This window comes from Papilio polytes, unplaced genomic scaffold (genome assembly GCF_000836215.1).
Source record: "Papilio polytes unplaced genomic scaffold, Ppol_1.0 DF823288.1, whole genome shotgun sequence".
NCBI lineage: Eukaryota > Metazoa > Arthropoda > Insecta > Lepidoptera > Papilionidae > Papilio > Papilio polytes.
Window position 1 is genome coordinate 2,138,800 of NW_013525916.1, and position 20,735 is coordinate 2,159,534.

Below are 20,735 nucleotides of genomic sequence, written 5' to 3' on the forward strand. Positions count from 1 at the left end.
CTAATTGAACTGGAAAGTGTAATAAGCTAATAAAATGGCTGGGATACATTGATACATTCCGGGATATTGTATAAATTCTAGTGTTCATAAATAAAAAAAACTTTAAAATCTTAAAATATATAATTGTGCTAAACTTATTCAGAAATAATTTCTTCTACATATTTACAATTTAAATTGTTTAGATCTACCCACCTACAAGTTAACCTCAACACACAAAAATAGTTTCAATTTTGAATCAATGTGCTTGTAACGACGAAAATTTGTCCAAAGGCCAAACTCTATATAGAACTCTACTTCTAATCAATCCAAGTGGTACCGGTCCAAATACTCTTGAGTCTGATGAATTCCCGGAGTTATCACCTTCCAACCATACATGACCTCGAGGTACAATATGACTTTTTCTAGGAAAATATCCCTTAACTTTATCCCCTGGTAAACCAACAACTCTTTTGCATATATTCTGTTTGGGATTTGTTGGGTTTTTTGCTATAACAATGTCTCCATGTTGCAACCTATGTAAACGCGGTGTGACATGTTCTGTGAGCAATATATTATTTGATTCTAATGTTGGCTCCATAGATGGACCGAGACACTGAAAAAAAAAAGCATTGTCGGTAAAGATTGTTCAAAAATTACAGAAAATGAAACTTTATCAAATTCTGTAATTTAATTATAATTGAGATACTCTAAAAATAACGAAATAAAATAATTGCTATATCTTTAATGTTACTTACTAGTGATTCAAATGCAATTTCTTATAAATTATCTAGTTGAAAAATAATAGGGTGCTATGATATTCATTTTAATGCTACCTTATCACTTACCATAACAAAATCCCCTAAGTATTCAAATGTACAGTGAGTAACACAAGCATATTGAAAAACATAACCAAGAAATCCACAAGTCTTCCCTAAGATTTTCAAAATAGTCATTGCTATTTAAGACGGCTGAATATTTCATATACACTTATTTACATTAGGGCGTCATTAAACATATTGTCTTTCAAGATTCTTATTTCGTTCGTTGATTATTTAATTTTGATTGGTTGAACAGATTTTGGAAGGTTATTCGTAGGTTAGATTAAGACGTTGATTAGCAAAAGAAAATTGATAAAATTATTTCAATTATTTAAATGTAACCCAGAAAAGTTTTAGCATTAGCTTTACGGGAATTAGCCCCGTTTTAACATAATTTATACTAGATACATATGAAATATCGCTTTATTTCGACTGGTTATTCTTTTTTTTTGATTTTGCCAATATGAAGTTGACATTGACAGAGTCCAACATTTATGACGTTGACAAATGATAGCTTGAAAAACAATGTTGACCGTTCTGTTATCATTTTGCTACTAACAAAACCCCTATTGGAGTTAATAGTATTTGTGTTTTAAAAGTGAATTCAATGTACAATTACAATTCATGTCTTTAATAACTAATTGTAGTAACAAATACTGAAAGGTTCCTGAAAAATACTTATCCGAACGCAGCAAAGTTCCTACTAATAGATCAGTAGGAATTTTGAGCATAATCTGGTTACATTGATCTTTCATCTTTCAATCATTATTTGACAGTTGAGTGCAGGTTATAGACGCATTTTACGTCGAAATAAGTTTGATTAAATGGAAATCAGTATAAAATTCATCATCGCTTAAATATTTTCTTTGTAAAAAATTACAACTAATCGATTAGTTAAAGAGGAAAGTAGAGATTTTGATTGTGCAAAGGAAATAGTTCGTAAATTTTTTGTGGATGTCGATTATCTTTACTTTCACGTGAGGTTTTTTTATCGCAGTGTTTAGTACAGAATTCAGCGAAAGAGAGCATTAAGGATTTGTTTTCAATTTGCATAGCTTTGTTAAATGTTTACCTTGCCACCTACCGGAGGTGTTTTATGCTCGTGTCCTGATAAAGTGTTAAATCAATATTGTAATTGGGTATCTATGTGCTGCTGTCAAATGAGTGTGCATTACAAGTGTACATGCTGACCCATGAACTCTTGATGGATACAAATTGCTTTTACAGTGTTTGGAATTATTTTGAAGATTTATAATATTCATGTAAGTATAATTGCTACTATAAGTATATTGAAGATACATTTTTGTTTATTTTTATAAATTAATGTTTGTAATAGAATTACCACCATTTTTGATTTTCTTGGTAACTTACGAGCATTTATTCATTCTTCTAAGAAAATGCAATGTTACTGTTAGTAATTTTAACTGAATAATGTTTTCTTTAAATTTCCGACTATAACCTGAGCACTGAACACATCAAAGTAATTGATTATATTTGATTTTGAAAGTTAAGTTTTAGTAGTATAATATTATAGTTAAAATGTCATTTAAGACTATTGTTCCAAGTGTCTTTTACAAAAGTACTCGGATGTCCTGATTAATATGTTCAAATTTTATGTCAAAGGGAAATAAAAACCCCCATGCAAATTAGTTTCAATTAAATGGTAAATAAAGGGTGGTTTTCCCCTATTGACACAACAGTTAAAACCTTCATACACTTTACATTGACAGTATTACACCTATTGCTTAATTTTTTAATTCTTTACTTGTAATATACTTAAAAAACAATTTAAAGTATGTAGATTTCTATATCTCCTATAAAACAATAGAAAGGAAAATTGTATTAAGTTTAATTTAAAATTAAATGTATGTATATAACAGTCATGTTTTTATTCCTAATGATGTATAAAATTTCAGACACAATGGGCAAGTTTGGCAGCAAGAAATGCCGGCTGCTGTCCATGCTGTGGTTGACGGGGACATTCTTCTTTGTGGAGCTTATCGTGGGATATGTGACAAACTCAATGGCACTTGTAGCAGATTCATTTCATATGTTGAGTGATGTTGCCGCACTTGTTATTGCATTCTTGTCTATTAAAGTGAGTAGCTCTGCATTTTAATATAAAGTTATTTGTATAAATATTATAAAATTATCTTCTATATGAAATTAAATTTGTTTTTGTCTTAATTTTAAATCATGGAATAAATTGGAATAGATGATTTTACTAGGGTTTTCAGAGAAAAAACGTAAAGGCATATCTTATCAAATATTCTATGATAATATAAAGAGGATAGATTATTATATGTTATGAATAAACTAAAAAACTACTGGACCCTATTCAAAATATTATTTTGTCTTTAGAAAGTTAATTTAAGTATTGTAACAATCTCTATTAAATTACACTTCTAGGCATGAAAACATGACCTAGTGGGGGCCACCCCCTACTATTAATATTGTCTTATTCCTAGCCATTTTTATATTTGGTTTACACACCTCATTTATGTAACATGTTGCCAACCAAAAGCGCCTTTATCCGCATGACACTGTAAAAACTTTATTTTATTGTTAACATATATCAAATTATCAATTGCAAATGTCACAATGACATGACATGATGACAAACCATAGCAACCTTGCTTCCTTGATGTTGGCAGGAACTTATGGTCTCTTTCCCACATTAGGGTTTTTATCCAAAATATTTGCCCCCTAAGTTTAATGGTGTAAAAATATATAGCCTAAAGTGTGACATAAGTGTAGGGCTTTTTATTAAAAATATAATTATCAAAAAATATGCTGTAATTTCTGACATCTTAGGCAACAATGTAGTGTGTGTTTACGCTTTATTATAATAGTATAGATGTCTATAATTACTATCTTTGAGAGTTCAACTAATTCAAGCACTAATTGACCCAATTTAAAACAATAGCACACAATTTCTATTAAGTGCTTAAAATCCTTTAGTCATTAGTAATTTATTTTACTTATGATTGTTTAAAATAATTAATAACTTGACAGTTAATATTTAGAGATTATTTTGCGTATCGTTTCGCAAATTAACTAACGTTACTACTATTTTTTATGGAAAAAGTCGATATCCTGTGAGAGGTCGAGTTTTGAACGCCTGCGTAGTGGAACAACGTAATGCATGACGTCATGTTATTCAAGTCTTCTACGAATCGAACACACTATAAAATATATAAATAATGAATCATCAACATCCTTGTATATATCTGAAACAGTTATTTCCCCATAATCATATTTTCCATACATTATTAAGAGATTTTTTCCTATAATCTTCCAATGATTCCATGTAACATAAACATTTTTTTTTACAATGCAATTCAAGATTTTTTACGTTAATTAATAAGATAATAGATAAATTTGTTTTGCTCGTAAAACGCTGATAGAAGGAAATATATGTCGCGAACTAACTTTTTTTTTTAATCTCCATACTATCTAAATAAATATAGAATGACTGGCTGTTGCTAGCGACTTCGTCCGAGTGAAATTAAAAAAAATATAACCTATGTTACTGATAACGTAGCTTTTTAAATGGGCAAAGAATTTATAGCCCAGTAGTTTTTGAGTTACTTCAATGCATACAAATATACAAATCTTTTCTCTTGAAATATTAGTAGATAAAAATATGGATTAAAACATACTAAACGATTTTAATTTTGTTGAAATAATTCGTAGATGTCACCAAAGAAATGGTCAAAGAATACATTTGGATGGGCTCGCGCGGAGGTGCTTGGTGCGCTAGTGAATGCTGTTTTCCTGGTTGCTCTGTGCTTCAGCATCACGGTGGAAGCGATGCAAAGATTCATCAAGATAGAGATCATACACGATGCGAAACTTCTAGTTGCTGTTGGAGTGATGGGCCTGATACTGAATATTGTTGGATTGTTCTTATTCCATGGTGAGATAATATTTAGACTGACAGACATAAAGACCAACTGTTTGCATATTTAGTTTTAATATTTGTTTCGTTGTTACGTCTTGTAGTCTAAAGAATATTTAATAATTATTTCACCTTTATACGCATCGAATTTAAATAGGCAACATTAATTAGGCAACTGGGTTTTTTTATTGATTCATTTGTTATTTCCACTATAATGTGTTAAGAATATTTCTTTTTTTTTTATTGGAGAGTTATATTCATGTATGAGCGAAATACAAAAGCAATGATAAGAAATTCTTCAATTAACCGACTTACAAAGCATATGATTACTTTTTTTATACTTGGCATGGTTTGTATGAATGTCATACTTCATACTAATACTATAAGTAAGTTTAGATGGATGGATGGATGTCTGTTAGTAGAGTTTCTAGATGAAATTTAAGACAGATGCAGTCTTATGTAATCTGGATGTACACATAGAGTACTTGCTTTTGTTTTTGCTAATTCCGCGCAAACGGAGTGGCGTGCAAAAGCTAGTTTATAAATCTTTTCATGCATTTTGTCATTGAACTTCCATACTTTATTGCAAGATGAAGTGTTCTTGTATATAAAAATTAACATTACACTTGTAATACAAATGTTTTCTTGTAAAATTTATCACGTCTCGTTTGTATGAATGTGTCGATTACACGCAGACTGTTTCTGCTCATTGTGCTACAAACAGGCACGTGCGCTACATTGTTTTGAAATTCACATCGATCGGTAAGATATTCATTGGGACGATAACGTAACGTGCAAGATAAAACAATATTTCAGTATGCACTAAAACTCGGTAGCAGGCAACGTGTTAAATGTAAACTAACTTGTATCTAGATCGGCATTTGTTTTTGTTTGACCTTGCTTCTTATACAATATCTAGTTTGATAAAAAGGTATATTATAGTATTCAAAGTGTTAATTAACAGATGGCATTTCATGTATTGTATCAATTGTTATATTGGATTTGAACCCCGATACTTTAGTGGCAAGTTTATTGACCCGGTGGGCAAGCTCACCGCTCCTTGTACGCTCTTCGTATAATTAAATAACAATGAATAAGCGATAAACGCCGTGAGAGTTTAATAAACCGGTGTATTATGAACTGCGTCGCAAATGTTGTTGACGTGAATTTTCACTGTTAAAACACTCACAAAAACATTAGTCATATCTTTGTATCTCCATGAAAAAACTGTGATAATGATGTTTTTATCCGAATGTTTCGTCATCGGAAATACACTATAAGGATATCAATTACAATACATTGTATAGCGTTAGTTGTTTATTTGCAGTTTACGGAACAAATTTAGTATTTTCCAAAACTGACATAAAGCCTGCTATACACGCACAATTTGAACTATGCAATAAACCTGCAGTAGAATAGTTCAGTTAATTCGTACGTGCGTTGGCAAAATTTAACTCACATATAACTGTATAGTTTTCTGTTTTGCCTGCACACCTTCAGTTTTAACTGCAGGTGTAACACAGTTTTTAATCTGTAGTGTTAAGATACCTGATTGAAAACGTTTAAATAAAAGACAAAAACCTTTTAGTCAAGGTAAATTATTCGGCATTGTCTTACTGAATTAGGTGTAGCTATTTTCGACACGGCAGATTTATTAAGGAAAAAGTATTATAAACCATTGATGTGTAAAGCCGTAAGCGCTTTACCGGGAATTGTAGACAGGTTTTTGTATCACCAGTTGTGTTTTGCGAAATTTGATATACGATTAATTAAACATTCTTCGATGCTCTCCACTTCTTCGTATTTAAAAGAACATTCAATGACGTTAGCCGCCTGGGCGCAGATGTATGCCTTCCCTTATTCACGTCTAAGTATAAGCAAAAAAGAAATAATAAAAAATAGCCTACATTACTTAGATAATTTACTTTTTTAATAGTTAAAGAATTTTTGAAATCGGCCAAGTACTTTTTGTGTTATTTCAATACATACAAAAATCCCAAAAATACAAATCTTTCTTCTTTATAATAATATTCAAGATTCAAGATGAGTACATTTGTACCGCACCTTTTTCTCACATAGAAGTATCTATGTACATTTAAGTTCTTTCCACTGTTGTTTTAATGAGTCATGTGAATAAACCTTACTTAGTTTCCTTAGAAATCCAACGATAGTTAATTATACAAATATTATAAAGAGGAATGATTTGTATTTTTGTATGTATTTCAATAATTCAAAAACTACTGGGATGATTTTAATAATTCTTTCACCGTTAAAAAGGTAATTTATCCGTGAGTAACATAGGCTATATTTTCATGCGGGCAAAGTCGCGAGCAACAGCCAGTCATGAATACTTGAAAGGTTTCTTTTCAAAATTCTTATTACAATTTCCTAACATTATTCGATAGGTCATATTAAGGATGAAAAATTCTTACTTTGAAAGCCTTGTTGACGATAATCTATTTGTCTTAGAGCACGGTAGCAGTCACGGGCACACGCACGGCGGCGTGCCTCCGCCATCCAACGTGCGCCATCTCACGGAGATAGTGAACAGCAACGCTGACATGGCGTTGGGCCACACCGCCGCCGGCGCCGGCGCTGAGGAGACAGACGAGATGGTGCCGCCGGGCGCCAAGCTGGCCAGCAAGCCAGCAGGCCGCGGCCCTAGCGACCCCGGACATCTTAACATGAAAGGCGTCTTCCTCCATGTTCTATCTGATGCATTGGGTAAGTGAAGGCCTCGTAATACAGTCAGCTGCATAATCTATATACTTCTATACTAATATAATAAAGAGTTAAGAACACTACTTTGTGAACTAATGATGAACTTAAAAGGAAGTTTTTGTAATATTACACAATATCTAAAAAATCTTAGCATTCGTTAAATAGATGTTTAATATGCTGTCAAACCAGATACCATATAAATGCAAATTAGTTATTTCCGTGTTTACAATATTTTGTAGGTCAATGTATGCATTCATGATCGTTCTTGCTTGTCTTATTTACTTGTTTTATATGTCTTATCAATAAATATCAATAAATATAATATGTTCTTAATTAATTTGTATGTTTTGATTCCAATAACATTTTTGTTAGATTTTATAGAACCATTAAGTCTTAACTAAGGTCAGAATCACAAAGCACTGTTAGATAGAAAATATTAAATTTAAAGAAACAACATCCTTCAAATTGTCGACTTGTTCCGCAAACGTGCTCTACAATTTCCTTCTTCCTGCATATAAGATGTTAGTTTCCGTTTGCTGTCAATGTTACATTCCAATTACTACGACATACACATATTTTAGCGTGTGGTCATAAAATAACAATAAGAAACTGAATCACCTGTGTGAAAACAAAATGACATGACAGTAATCTTACTAATCTTTATTCTTACTAACATTTTATATGCAAAAGTTTAGTTGGATGTTTGTTTGTTAGCGTGTATCTCCAGATCGACAATCGGTATCGTTGAAATTAGGCTTAAATGCAGAACATAGTTTATAATAGAACTAGCTGTTCCTGTGCAGCTTCATCCGCATGAAACTATAAAAAAAATATTTTATTATTTACATTTGTCAAATTATGAATAACAAATATCAAAACGACATGACATGACAACCTTGGCAATCATGCTTCCTTAATGTTGGCAGCAACTTATGGTATCTTACCCACATTATGGTTTTTATTCAAAATATTTACCCCTTAAGTTTAATGGCGTGAAAATATCTAGCCTAAAGCGTGACGTAAGTGTAGAGCTTTTTATTAAAAAAAAGAATTAGTCAAAAATATGCTGTAATTACTGACATCTTAGGCAACAAAGAAGTGTGTGTTTACGCTTTATTATAATAGTATAGATAGACATAGGACATATCTTTATAAAAGTAACTTGTCAGAACACATGTCTAATCTAAGTTAGCAAAAAAATAAAATACTTTTTCTTTGCACTGTAAATAAATTGAATATGTTTATAGTTTGGAACAATCGCGATACGGACCGTATGTAATAAATATTGATATATCGCCAGGGAATATACGATAACACAATAAAGTTAATGATCTAAAGACTATTGTTATGATAGAAGCGGAAAATAACATATCGACTCTTGCAATATGCATTACAGTTTAGTTATTGCATATTAGATAAAGAGAATAGTCTAGCCTAGTGTTTCCCTTTGTACAAATTTGAATCCTAAAATTATTCAATAAGCAATAATTATAATTGATTGAAGACTAGACTCAAAATACTTTAAAGATATCGATTTCAAAAATCTCACCATTAGAAAGCTACTGATAACGTAGGAGTAAGATAGGCTATTTTAATTTCTAAATTCTCGCGGGCGAAGTCGCGAGCAATAGCTCGTAATCTATACTCTATACTAATATAATAATGCGTAAACACACACTACTTTGTGGCGTAGAATGTAAGCAATCACACCATATATTTGAATAATTCTTTATTCTATAAAAATCCCTACACTTACAACACGGTATAGGCTATGTTTTCACACTATCAAACTTAGGGGATAAATAAATTGGAAAACCTTCATGTGGGAAAGGTACCATAAACTACAAGCTGCCAACATCACGGAGGAAAGGTTGCCATGGTTTGTAATCGTGTCATGTCATTTTGACATTTGCATTTGATAAATTGACAAATATAAACAATTAAATACAATTTTCATAAATTCATGCGGATGAAGCCGCACGGGAACACCTAGTAAATAATAATAACGGAGTCATGAATGAAGCTTTGTAGCTTAAATACAAATGTAGAAGTAAGCAAAGGTGTGTCAGGGTTATGCGAATATATCCTTGATACAATTTTGCACAAGCTAACCTTTTGACTGAGCCTCAGTGGTTTTTATCAAGACATGAACTTGGCAAAAAATGACCAATTTAAACTGACCAATCTATTTTTAAATTGAAAACTTGTGTACTCGGAAATAAATTTATCGCAATGCATTGTGATAAAATGTTTATTGTTAATGAGTTTTTATTTGGTAATAAAGTACGCAACGTGTTGTATAGAAATAGCGTTTCGAATCGCAATGAAAAGTTATTTATGTACATTTGTTCGGGTCCTTGGTATTGTAGTGGCGATACTATTTCGGAACAAACATGTACGTACTGCGAACCTTGTGCCAGTTAACATGACGAATCTTATCATATCACCTATGCTAGTTATGATGCCAATTTGTTGGATTCCGCATCTATTTATAACATATTATAGTTATTAAAAGCACATCACTATAAGATGGCAAATTTAGTACACAATTAGTGAACAGCGCGGGATGTCCCCAAATAGCCCAATTAATACGCTTATTTTCGATATTTAATAATTAATTTCCGATTTGTTTTTTTTTGTATGTTTAAGCCAGTAATAGTATAACAATGTTAATACTTTACCAGTTGCTGCTTTTAAATAAAAATATAGCCATGTTACTCACTGATAACGTAGCTTTTTAATGGTGAAATATATTTGTGAATGCAGCCATAAAAAGTCCAAATCTTTCCTCTTTATAATATTACTATAGATGTTTAAATTTTCCCAAGTTCCGATTAATGAAACTTTGTTTCGTCTTTTTATGTTACTATTTTTAGTGCAAAAATATTTCTAGTAGTATATTACAGTGCTAGTCTTTACCGATCCCTAATAAATTCTACACAAATAATTTCACAATGAAACCTTCACTATTAAAAATAGTAAACGCATTAGCAAATGATATCCTTATCTCGGATTAATATAAAAAATCTGTTATGACAGCGTAAAGCAAATATTTTTGTAAGTTATCAGTTTCGCCTTGACAAGGGCGCATCGGATTATTATCGAATAAAACTCGGTGTTGCAATTTACAAACGGTTGAATTACAAGCGAATGTATATTATTGCCGATCACAATTAAAATTTAAAATCCTACTGCAATTAGAATTGTATGCAACAAAGTAAATAAAACAGTACACAAAAACCTACATATTTGCTTCATGCTAATCGTGTTTTAGGAAATAGTGACATATTAACTAGTAATGAAGCACTTAAAAATATTCCTACCCGTAATAAGACAATAACATTGTTACCTCTAGAACGTTTTAATCTATTTTGAAGACTAAAGTATTTTCGTCCTTCCCGTAATATGTCTATAAAATGATTATCTTGTTCCAGGCTCCATAATAGTGGTGGGCTCAGCACTGGTTGTGTGGCTGACGGAGTGGCCCTACAAATATTACATCGACCCCGCGCTCAGTATAGTTCTAGTCATCTTGATACTTGCTTCAGTTTGGCCACTGTTAAGGGAATCTGCACTAATTCTGCTGCAGACCGTACCTACACATATACAGGTTAGCAATATAAAAATTATGTTATTTGCTGTATACTTTTCAAGTATTTCGTAAATAGTAGATGGTGACAATTTGTATATCATTACAAGTACTAAGATGTATTTTATTTTGGATATTTCCTTATAATCCAACTAAATATCCGACTCAAAGGACCAAACTTAATGCTAAGGTTTTGTGAATTTACGTGTAGGATACGATTACATTTAAAAATATTTGTTGATATCCTGAAATAAAGGAATAAACAATGTCACCTTTATTAGATTTTTCTGATTAGATTACAAATAAATAGATATGTGTTGCGAAATATAAAAGTTCTATGTATTGTGTGGTTAGCAAGCGGATACCAAGTTACATAAATCGATAATAATCTAAATATTTGTGGTAATACACGACTTTTTTAAATAAAGTAAAAAGGTACTATGAATTTAAGTTGTAGACCATAGATTTAATGATTGTATTTACGAGATTTATATATGCACAGTAACAAATATTTGTATCTAGAAATATGTTGTTTTTTAATAGTAAACTTATGATGTCATTCTGATATTGTTGGTTTACTCGTATGTATGTATAACAAACAGCTAGAATGTTTGTCTAGCGACACATGTCTAGTATTCGCACGTGTTATACAATGTAGGGTACTTTAATCAAATGTTTGCCGCATGTTCAAACGTTGGCAAATGTTTGCGCAGGTGGACGCGATACAGCGCCGCTTGTTGGAGAAAGTGGATGGAGTTTTGGCGGTACACGAGTTCCATGTTTGGCAGTTGGCTGGTGATAGGATTATAGCCAGTGCTCATATAAGGTATGTTAAGTCATAGTTCCACTGGTTAAATTTACCATTTTGGTTTCCTTTATTTTGTACATAAAATGTTAGCGATTATAACTTGCCATTATTTTTTATAAATCAGAATAATCACTTCTGTTCTAGAAATGTAATTAAAAAACTGAAATTTTCATGCTTAAAATATGTATTTTTATACAATTGATTTTAATTCAACAGAATATTGAAACAGCTATATATGTTGCCATGCGACAATCTTTACCTTTTGCATTTTTACTGATATTGTTATCGATGTTCCTTAGGCGTAGTTGCCAATACGTATAGCATTCATTGGTTCCGAGTTCGAATCAGATATAATTTCTATCGATATAATAATTTATTTTTGGACATTTAGAATAGATAAGACTACATAATTTTTTTTTTATATTTTAAAACTTTTATGTCAAAATTTAATGTTTGTTAATTATTTGTGTTGATTTACAAACGGTCGACCAGAGACTTAAATTGAAGAATTTATAAAAATTGAATTTGTGTGGGCCTTATTACCAAAAATGAAAAACTGTTGTTTTTCAATATTTCTAATATGGATGTTTTAAGGCTTGCCCCATTATTACCGAATACTAAATAGGTAGTAAAATTGGCGACTCTTCATACGTCACAGGCATATCTCCCGACATGTTGCTGATAACGAAAGCCTTTAATATGACCCGATAACGCTCCTCGGTGTGGGAATTAACTTATCTATCGAGAGGCTAGCGAACGACGTTTGTGATTTCAATGCAAACTTGACAAATGTACATATACACGAATAAAAGTAATAATAAATTCAAATAATACCGTTCTAGAGCAACATCTGTATTTTTTTATTTTTAAATTTACTGTATTACGGTGTGTAGTATTGTCGCAAATGCATACCCCAAAACTACGTACTTTTTTAATTTTTTTCTTGTAAAACGTCACGATTTCATTATAAATCTGACGTTTCGATTAACAAAGCGTTTACTTTGAAAAATCATGCGAGAATTAATTCCATTGGCAGAATGCCAACGGGGCCTTTGTCCTGGAATCCGCGACAGCGACTGCGATGGCCGCCGGCGCTTTTATTTCGTGTTTTAATTTTGAATGAATGATAAATTGCCTTTCTTGTAAAAGGAATTTCAATCTCGGATTTCGCTAATGAAATGGTTGGTAAAATAAATAAAAACAATGATACAAACAACTCATGTAGACGCAAAATTAATTACATTTTTGTAGCGATATTTCGTTTAGATAATATTTAAAAGCTTAATAAAAAATATATAGGTAAATACTTCCAAAAGAATGTAACCAGTACTAGTATTTATACGTCTAGATAGCCAATAAAACTTAGTTAGTTTACCTTTATCTCTATAGTTTGTTGTCCTAGTTATTAACTGAATTTAAAATAATTTATTTAACCATAATACTGACGTTTGTAAACCATAAAATCTGCCTACTGAAGAAAAACATCATCTACGTGTTTGGAGACGTCTCCGACCGCGAGACTGTTCGCAAATAACGCTATCAAACGATGTTTTGCACACGTAGCGTCAATATTAGCGCGCGGAACTATTTTTACAACGTTTTTTTGTTTATTTGGAACACGGGGCGGCCTTAGACGATTTTCTGTGTTTTTCACGATGCTATTTCGAAATTCTCTAATGATTAATGTAACGTTCAATGTCGCTGCGAATTTTACGTACTCAAGTGAACTCGTTGGCAATTAATGTGTTATTTTCAGACGCTTAATAAATAAAGGTTTCCTTTTCATAGAGAATTAGATGATAAAATCTACGCTAATATCAAATAACCATAAGGACATAATAGCGTCGGTGACTCGGGGGTTAAGCACTTGCATCCGCAGGTTGTGGGTTCGAATTCAATTTTATTTTTTGATTTTTAAATTTCATGTGTTTACCCGACGTTTTTACGGCTAAAATCATGCATATTTAACGCCTGAACATATCTACCAAGAAATTCAAAGATATGTATTTAAATGGGCCAGCTTAGTTGACTAAGTCACCCCTAATTTAGGTAGGGTCCGAGCCACTATTTGGGGACTTATAGTGAACCAATACTGATGACATAAGATTGAATGCACCAGATTTTAACTCTTTATTATAGTAACGTGAGTTTAACTATAATATTTTTGCGCGGTTGCAGTTTTCAGTATATCGGATATCCAAGTATATTGTAATTTAAAGACAAAATTTGCTTTCGGCGAACATAATATCGAAGTGGAGACGTGAAGATTGTTTATATAACAGTGAATCACACGGCCTTTGTTAACTGATATATTTAAGTCCTACCTTCGCGTTCACAAAGGATCAATTGATTTGTTAAACAAAGAATTTCCTCGATCATTGCCGGACTGGGTAGGATTTATATTTCCACATCCTCCTATCTTAGGACAGTAGAACCTCGATAACTCAAACCTCGGTAACATAAAAACCTCTATAACTCCAAAAAATATGTTCCCTTCCCATCCGAGCCCAAAACCTCTAAACATAGACCCTTGATGACTTAAAACCTCTATAAATTAAAATATTTTGTGTTTCCCTTGGACTTTAACTTATCCAGGTTCTACTATGTAAAAACATAAACGTTTTCATCGACAGAAATTTTACGAGAATTTTTTTACTTTCCAGATGTAGGAATCTATCTGAATATATGAAGATAGCTGAGAAGGTGAAGGAATTCTTCCACAACGAGGGCATTCACTCCACGACCATACAGCCGGAGTTCATTGAGCTGCCGCTAGATGGCACTGAGGTAATTTAAAATTTTATTTATTTTTATTTTATTTTATTTATACAAACATACAATATCACAATTTAAATATAATTTTACGAATACATTTTTCACATTTTTTTTCGCTTCTAATTTTAAATTCGGTATTTTGTTCAACTATATGTATATCCTTGGCTCCTTTACTATGTTGATTCCCTGTATTAAAGGAGCCAATGACTTTTAAAAATCTACTTTTTATTATGTTCTTATGAAATTTACTGATATTTAGCGGACTAACTGGTATGTAGTCGTTAAAGGGTCATTAAAGAAATGTAACACTAACCGACTGCTTAAGTAATCATAAATCAACTCTGAGTATAGTAGGTAAAAGTAAAAAATGGTAATTAAAGGTTTCAAGCTTAATAATGTTTAAATGACATTTCTTATAATTTTGTCTGGTTTTCGTTGTAAGAAAAGACCAGGTCATAGCTAAAATAATCCGCTGTGGGAGAGCCATAAACAAGAAATAGAATAGAATAGAAGCTAAAATAATTGCCATTAAAACAATCATACTTAATATTATAAATGCGAAAGTTTAGATGGATGGATGTTAGTTTGTAGACTAAACGGATATCGATGAAATATTGTATAGATGTAGAGGATAGTCCAGAACTCATAGGCAAACACTTTTTTTTTAATTCCAAGTGGACGGAGTCCCGGGCGTAAGCTAGTAAATAATAATAAAGAACAGATATTTTACTTAACATTTTTACTTTTAAAGTGTTAACAAATTATCATTTCCTTACAGACCAGTATAATAACAGTTTTATTTTTTAATAGATTTATGCACCCCAATGTGTAAAGCAATTTAACCATATGTAAAGGAAGTCCATTCAAATATACGTGTTATTCGAATCCTTTCATATTGTAATATAATTCCCGAAAATTGCGCACAGCTATTGAAATTTAAATGACGAGTGCATTAGTCAGATATTGATGTATTTATTATAGCTGTTGCTCGACTTCGTTGAAATTAAAAAAAAAATATAGCCTATGTATCTAATAACGTAGCCTTTAAAAGGTGAAAGAATTTTTGAAATCGGCCCAGTAGTTTTTGAGTTATTGCAAAACATCCTACAGGCCCTATCTGGTCTGCATTGCAATACTTACAGAATTTCATCCCTCATTTCGTTTATTTATTTATTTTGACGTCATATACTTGTTTTTTGCATGTTTTTACTTTTAGTTATAATTGGTATAATTTTAAATTTGTTATTTTCTGTGTATTCTAGATTTTGTAAGTGCTGTAGTGTTCTGAATAGATTAAATGATTATTATTATTATTACTTACAAAAAAACAAATCGTTCTTCTTCATAATAGTGTAGATGAGATCGGTTGGATATTATGAGAAATATATCTTTATGAAATACTAGCTGTTCTCATGCGGCTTCATCCGCATTGTATTGTGAAAAATGTTCTTTACATTCCATAAAACTCAATTGCAAATGTCTAAATTCAAATGACAATGAAGTTCCTTTGCCTGAGAACTCAAATAACCATGCAACCGTTCTTAGTACCAGCAAAGCTGTAGTTTAATCTCGTAATTTTTGTCCCTTTCTCTCATGCCCTAAAGAGCCTGAAAGTGTAGGCGTTTTTATGAAAAACTTGCTGTGATTGCTAATGTCCTATAACAAAGTATGTGTTTACGCTGTATTATATTAAGTACTAGCTGTTGCTCGCGACTTAGCTCGGGTAAAATTAATAAATAGTAAAAAAGCCTAAATTACTCATTGTTAATGTAGTTTTTTAATAGTACTAGCTGTTCCCGTGAGGCTTCATGCACGTGAAATTGTAAAAAGTTTATTTTATTGGTTACATTTGTCAAATTATTAATTGCAAGTGTCAAAATGACATGACATGATGACAAACCATAGCAACCTTGATTCCTTGATGTTGGCAACAACTTATGGTCTCTTTCCCACATTAGGGTTTTTATCCAAAATATTTAGCCCCTAGTAAGTGTCACAAAGAAGTGTGTGTTTACGATTTATTATAATATAGTAAAGATAAGAGGTTTTTAAAATTGGCCCAGTAGTTTTTGAGTTATTTCAATACATCCAAAATTACGAATCTTTCCTCTTTATAATATTAGTGTAGATATGTTTGTGTACTTTCGTGCGTTTTAAGTTTAATAAATTTAAACAAAGCGTAACTGAATCCTTAGAATGTGTTATAAAGAATAAATCGTATTCAGATAATGTTAACTAAATAGTATTACTAGTGTAAGAAATAGTAATTATGGTGCAGATGGTGAGCGGAGTGTCAGCGGCGGACCCCTGCGCGCTGCACTGCCCCCCTAACGACCTCTGCCACAACGCCACGTGCTGCGGACCTAACCAGCAGGTATGTTCACAGTAGAGCTCGCTTTACATCTTCGCACTGCGGCGCCGGCTGCCAACGATACCACGACCACACAGAAGACAGGTGTCAAATGGAACCAATTCCGCGTTTTCTGATGAATGTGGTACTAAAGGCCTGATTTTAGTCCCTTTCCCTTCCCACCCTTTTCTTAAGAGGAAAGGATGGAAAGGAAAAGTGGATTTAAAGGTGGAGGGGACGCATAGGAAGGGAAAATGTCCTCTTTATATGCGTCTCCTCCATCAATTAAGGGTAGGCAACGCATCTGCAATTGCAGATGGTTATGGGCAGCGGTCACTTTCCATTTCGGTGGATTCAGGTGGCCGCTTGCTTATTGCCACTTATAGTATAAAAAAATACCATCATCATCGCATCTTCACCAGCTCACTATATTTCGCTGAGAGTCTCAGAAACTACCCTAAGTTAGTGATTAGGTCTTAGTCAACCACGCTGTACTGCGGTTTGACTTCACATAACTTTGTATTTCTTTAAATGTGCAGACATCACTATGTTTTTCTTCACCGTAAGAACGTTGGGTAAATAATGTACTTATGAATTTCGGAAAATTGAAAATCACATTGGTACGGTGGGATTCGAATCTAGGACAAGTCAAGTTTCAAACTCAAGTAACCGACGATCGAATAACTTCACATTAACATATTATCAAGAAAACATAACTTATATAACAAATTCAAAGTATAAAGTCCTGCAATATAGTTAATCCTAGACTCATCTAACTTAGGGTATGCTCTGAGCCCCTTCAGTAGGGACTTACTAACTGTATGATAGGGGGCCATTTTAATAAATCACTTTTGACGTTACATCGAAAGTCAACATGTAACCTGGTTAAGGCGATGTTTTTTTTTAAATTAGAACTATACGATTGCTTAACTTGTCCGAAATTTTAATTTTTTTTTTGTAATGGGAGTTACAAGCACTAGGGATGTTAGAAAAATTTTTTTTTTTCACATGTATTTGTGAAACGAATTACACTTTATTTAATTTTTTTTTCAGTAAGTCTCATCTTAAAACAAATGTAGACATCACGTGACCTATTAAAATGGCCCACCCATGCTTTAAATGTTTCCAATATAAAAGTTGTTTTATTTTAGAATTTATCTAAAGTAGGCTCTCATTGCTTTAATCACGTTTGTAAGGAGGAAAACGATATATTTGTGAAGATTCTTAGTAGATATATTTTTCTATTTGGATTGCAGTTTTTCAGTTTAGAAACGATAACGGTACGGTAATATTTTTCAAGGACGAGAGCGATTAGCTTTGCCCAGTCGGAGTTCTACAAGTTTACTGTCAAGAATATAGAAAAATCAGTGTTTATAAATGTGTATAGTTTATTATATTTTTAATAGTTTTTATGTTATATCGGTGCCAAATGTTAGGAATATTTTAGATGTTTAGATATTGTTTAGATAGGTTACTTTTTTTTTGTTTTGTATTAATGTTAATCATTATACGTACGCTGTGATAATTTGGTTTTTTATTTATCTTTTTTTATACACTGACTTACACGTTTTAATACAATTTAGTACATAATACACTGTTATGTTTACTATTATACATTATTTTTAAAATTTCACTAAGAGACGATAAGAAAGTATTTTACCGTTTTTTAGATTTTTCATATGTTGTTAATTTTATCTTATTCACTACAATAAGAAGTTATTTTCCAAATAACATTAAAAATAACATAATAAAATTACACTAATAACAAAATACATTACCTTACCAAAATAGTTATATTTTCACAATTTAACACTGGTTTTTTATATTTGGAGATACAGTTTAAAGAAAATTCACTTCGCTAATGAGATAAAGGGTACTATTACTTTCTGATTTTAGTATTTTACGGTATTTATTTCATTACATGTATTTTATTGGTTAGCGATTTTAGTTAGATTTGACCCATGCTTACTAGAATATTTTAATTTTATTATGATCATTAAGTTAGTAAATAACTAAATATTAAGATTCTGACTTTCCCATGTATTAAGAAATAAATTATTCCAATTTTAAAATTAACCAAGATTTGTATCTATTTAAAGTAAAAGGTATGCTTAATTATTCAAGAAATGTAGCTTTAAAATATTTGTAGTATTCATAATTATTCATAGAGAATAGTAGTTAACAGTATATTGCAATAAAAAAGTTAACTATAGTCGAATTCAAATGGAATGAAAATTATAACAAACGTATCTTAACTTTTTTATCTTTTGTTTTTACAAATATGTTCGTATCAATTTAAATAATTAAACTCTATAATAAAATCCATCTTTCTAATATTATAAATGTGAAAATTAAGATGGATGTTTGTTAGAGTTTGTAGCCTAACGGATTTCGATGAAATTTTGTGTATATATAGAGGATAGTCTGGAAAAACACATTGGCTAATCACTTTTGCTTTTTTATTCCATGCGGGCGAAGTCGCGGGAGAAAGCTAGTAGACCATAAATGTATTAATCAACCATTTTATTTCCATTGAATTCAACCTTAGTTACATGATCTTATATACTTAAATACTGACTTATAATCTAGATACCAGTGTAGATGACCTAGGTATATTGGTACAATTCCAGGAGCGCAGTACGCCGTCGCCCGCAGTGACGCCCTACCTGTGTCGTCAGCGGACTATGGGCTCGCGCGCGGAGTCCGCGACCTCCGTGGGCCCCGCACAGGCAGCCAGGAATCTAGACGCCCTGGAATGTGGGTACGTATCCGACTTGAAGGACCATTTCATTCGTCTATACTAGTTTAATAATATTAAAATTTAAATTTCCCTACGGAGGGTCGGCACAGTATGTGCTGCTCTTCCATACATATCTATCAAGCGTCATATCTGAATCCACTCCTTTCTTAAGTATCACTCTTTTACACAATCCATCCATACTTTCTTCGGTCTTCCTCTACTTGTAGTCGTCCACATTCATTCTTAACACTTTCAGGTTTATGTCCCCATCGTCTCGTCGCATAACATGTCCATACCACGCTAACCTTTTGCTTCTCAATTTCTTTACCACTGGCGCTACTTTCAAACTTCCTCTAATATACACATTCTTAACTTTATCCATTCTTGTCACACACATCCATCTTAACATACGCATTTCAGCATAATCATACATAAATTTGTAGCTAATACATCTAACTATCTTACTAATATTATAAATGCGAAAGTTTAGATGGATGGATGTTTCTTTTTGTAACCTAAACGGCTGAACGGATCTTGATGAAATTTGGCATAGCTAAAGAGTATGGTCTGGAAGAACATATAGGCTAGTTTTTTTTAATTCCACGCGAATGGAGTCACGGCCGAAAGCTAATATAAAATAGCATAAGTAAGATTCGGCTGTTAAAACCCATAGAAACGTAAACTGGCTTGTGCTGGATTTTGTAATTTTTAAATATATTTAAAAAACATTACTTGCACAACTGAGGACTTTTAAGATTTGTATCGTTTCTCCAACAAAATTCGAAAACTCAGAATACACTTAATTGATTCAATACGTAAGTTACGTATTTAAATGCACGAAGTAAGGAAAAAGCAAGTCATGTTTGCTAGAACGCATATAAATTGCATTTGAAAAAAATCACTTGTTATTTTATTATGCACGTAAAGTACGCATTGATTGTCGCTCGGGGAAAGACACAAAACGACAAAGGAAAAAAATATCTAAAGCCTTCAATACTGCACAACTTCAGTTTTAATTGAGCAATCGAATTGTACAGTTAAAGTTTTTCCAACA

The 20,735-nt window shown here is 32.0% G+C and overlaps 2 protein-coding genes across 2 annotated transcripts; one reads left to right on the plus strand and one right to left on the minus strand.

Annotated features, from left to right (window-relative positions):
• Window positions 1-101: 101 nt before the first annotated feature.
• On the minus strand, window positions 102-1,262 carry LOC106104980 (mitochondrial inner membrane protease subunit 1). The gene is made up of 2 exons (XM_013285172.1): window positions 825-1,262; window positions 102-592 (listed from the first exon to the last, which is right to left on the minus strand). The coding sequence occupies exons 1-2, from the start codon at window positions 930-932 to the stop codon at window positions 236-238; spliced, it is 465 nt and encodes a 154-aa protein (XP_013140626.1). The 5' UTR covers window positions 933-1,262; the 3' UTR covers window positions 102-235.
• A 306-nt stretch (window positions 1,263-1,568) lies between these two features.
• LOC106104967 (zinc transporter 1) lies at window positions 1,569-19,745 on the plus strand. The gene is made up of 9 exons (XM_013285160.1): window positions 1,569-2,059; window positions 2,714-2,895; window positions 4,494-4,716; window positions 7,168-7,422; window positions 10,854-11,029; window positions 11,722-11,834; window positions 14,480-14,603; window positions 16,870-16,965; window positions 19,572-19,745. The coding sequence occupies exons 2-9, from the start codon at window positions 2,719-2,721 to the stop codon at window positions 19,743-19,745; spliced, it is 1,338 nt and encodes a 445-aa protein (XP_013140614.1). The 5' UTR covers window positions 1,569-2,059; window positions 2,714-2,718.
• Window positions 19,746-20,735: the final 990 nt, after the last annotated feature.

What these genes read in the sequence shown, in the direction of transcription:
- LOC106104980 (XM_013285172.1), bottom strand. Translation starts at nt 932, where the DNA reads ATGACTATTTTGAAAATCTTAGGGAAGACTTGTGGATTTCTTGGTTAT. An exon ending in ACTTAGGGGATTTTGTTATG is followed by an intron (nt 593 to 824) that starts GTAAGTGATAAG and finishes TTTTTTTTTCAG; the next exon opens with TGTCTCGGTCCATCTATGGA.
- LOC106104967 (XM_013285160.1), top strand. Translation starts at nt 2,719, where the DNA reads ATGGGCAAGTTTGGCAGCAAGAAATGCCGGCTGCTGTCCATGCTGTGG. An exon ending in CCGTACCTACACATATACAG is followed by an intron (nt 11,030 to 11,721) that starts GTTAGCAATATA and finishes ATGTTTGCGCAG; the next exon opens with GTGGACGCGATACAGCGCCG. An exon ending in TGCCGCTAGATGGCACTGAG is followed by an intron (nt 14,604 to 16,869) that starts GTAATTTAAAAT and finishes ATTATGGTGCAG; the next exon opens with ATGGTGAGCGGAGTGTCAGC.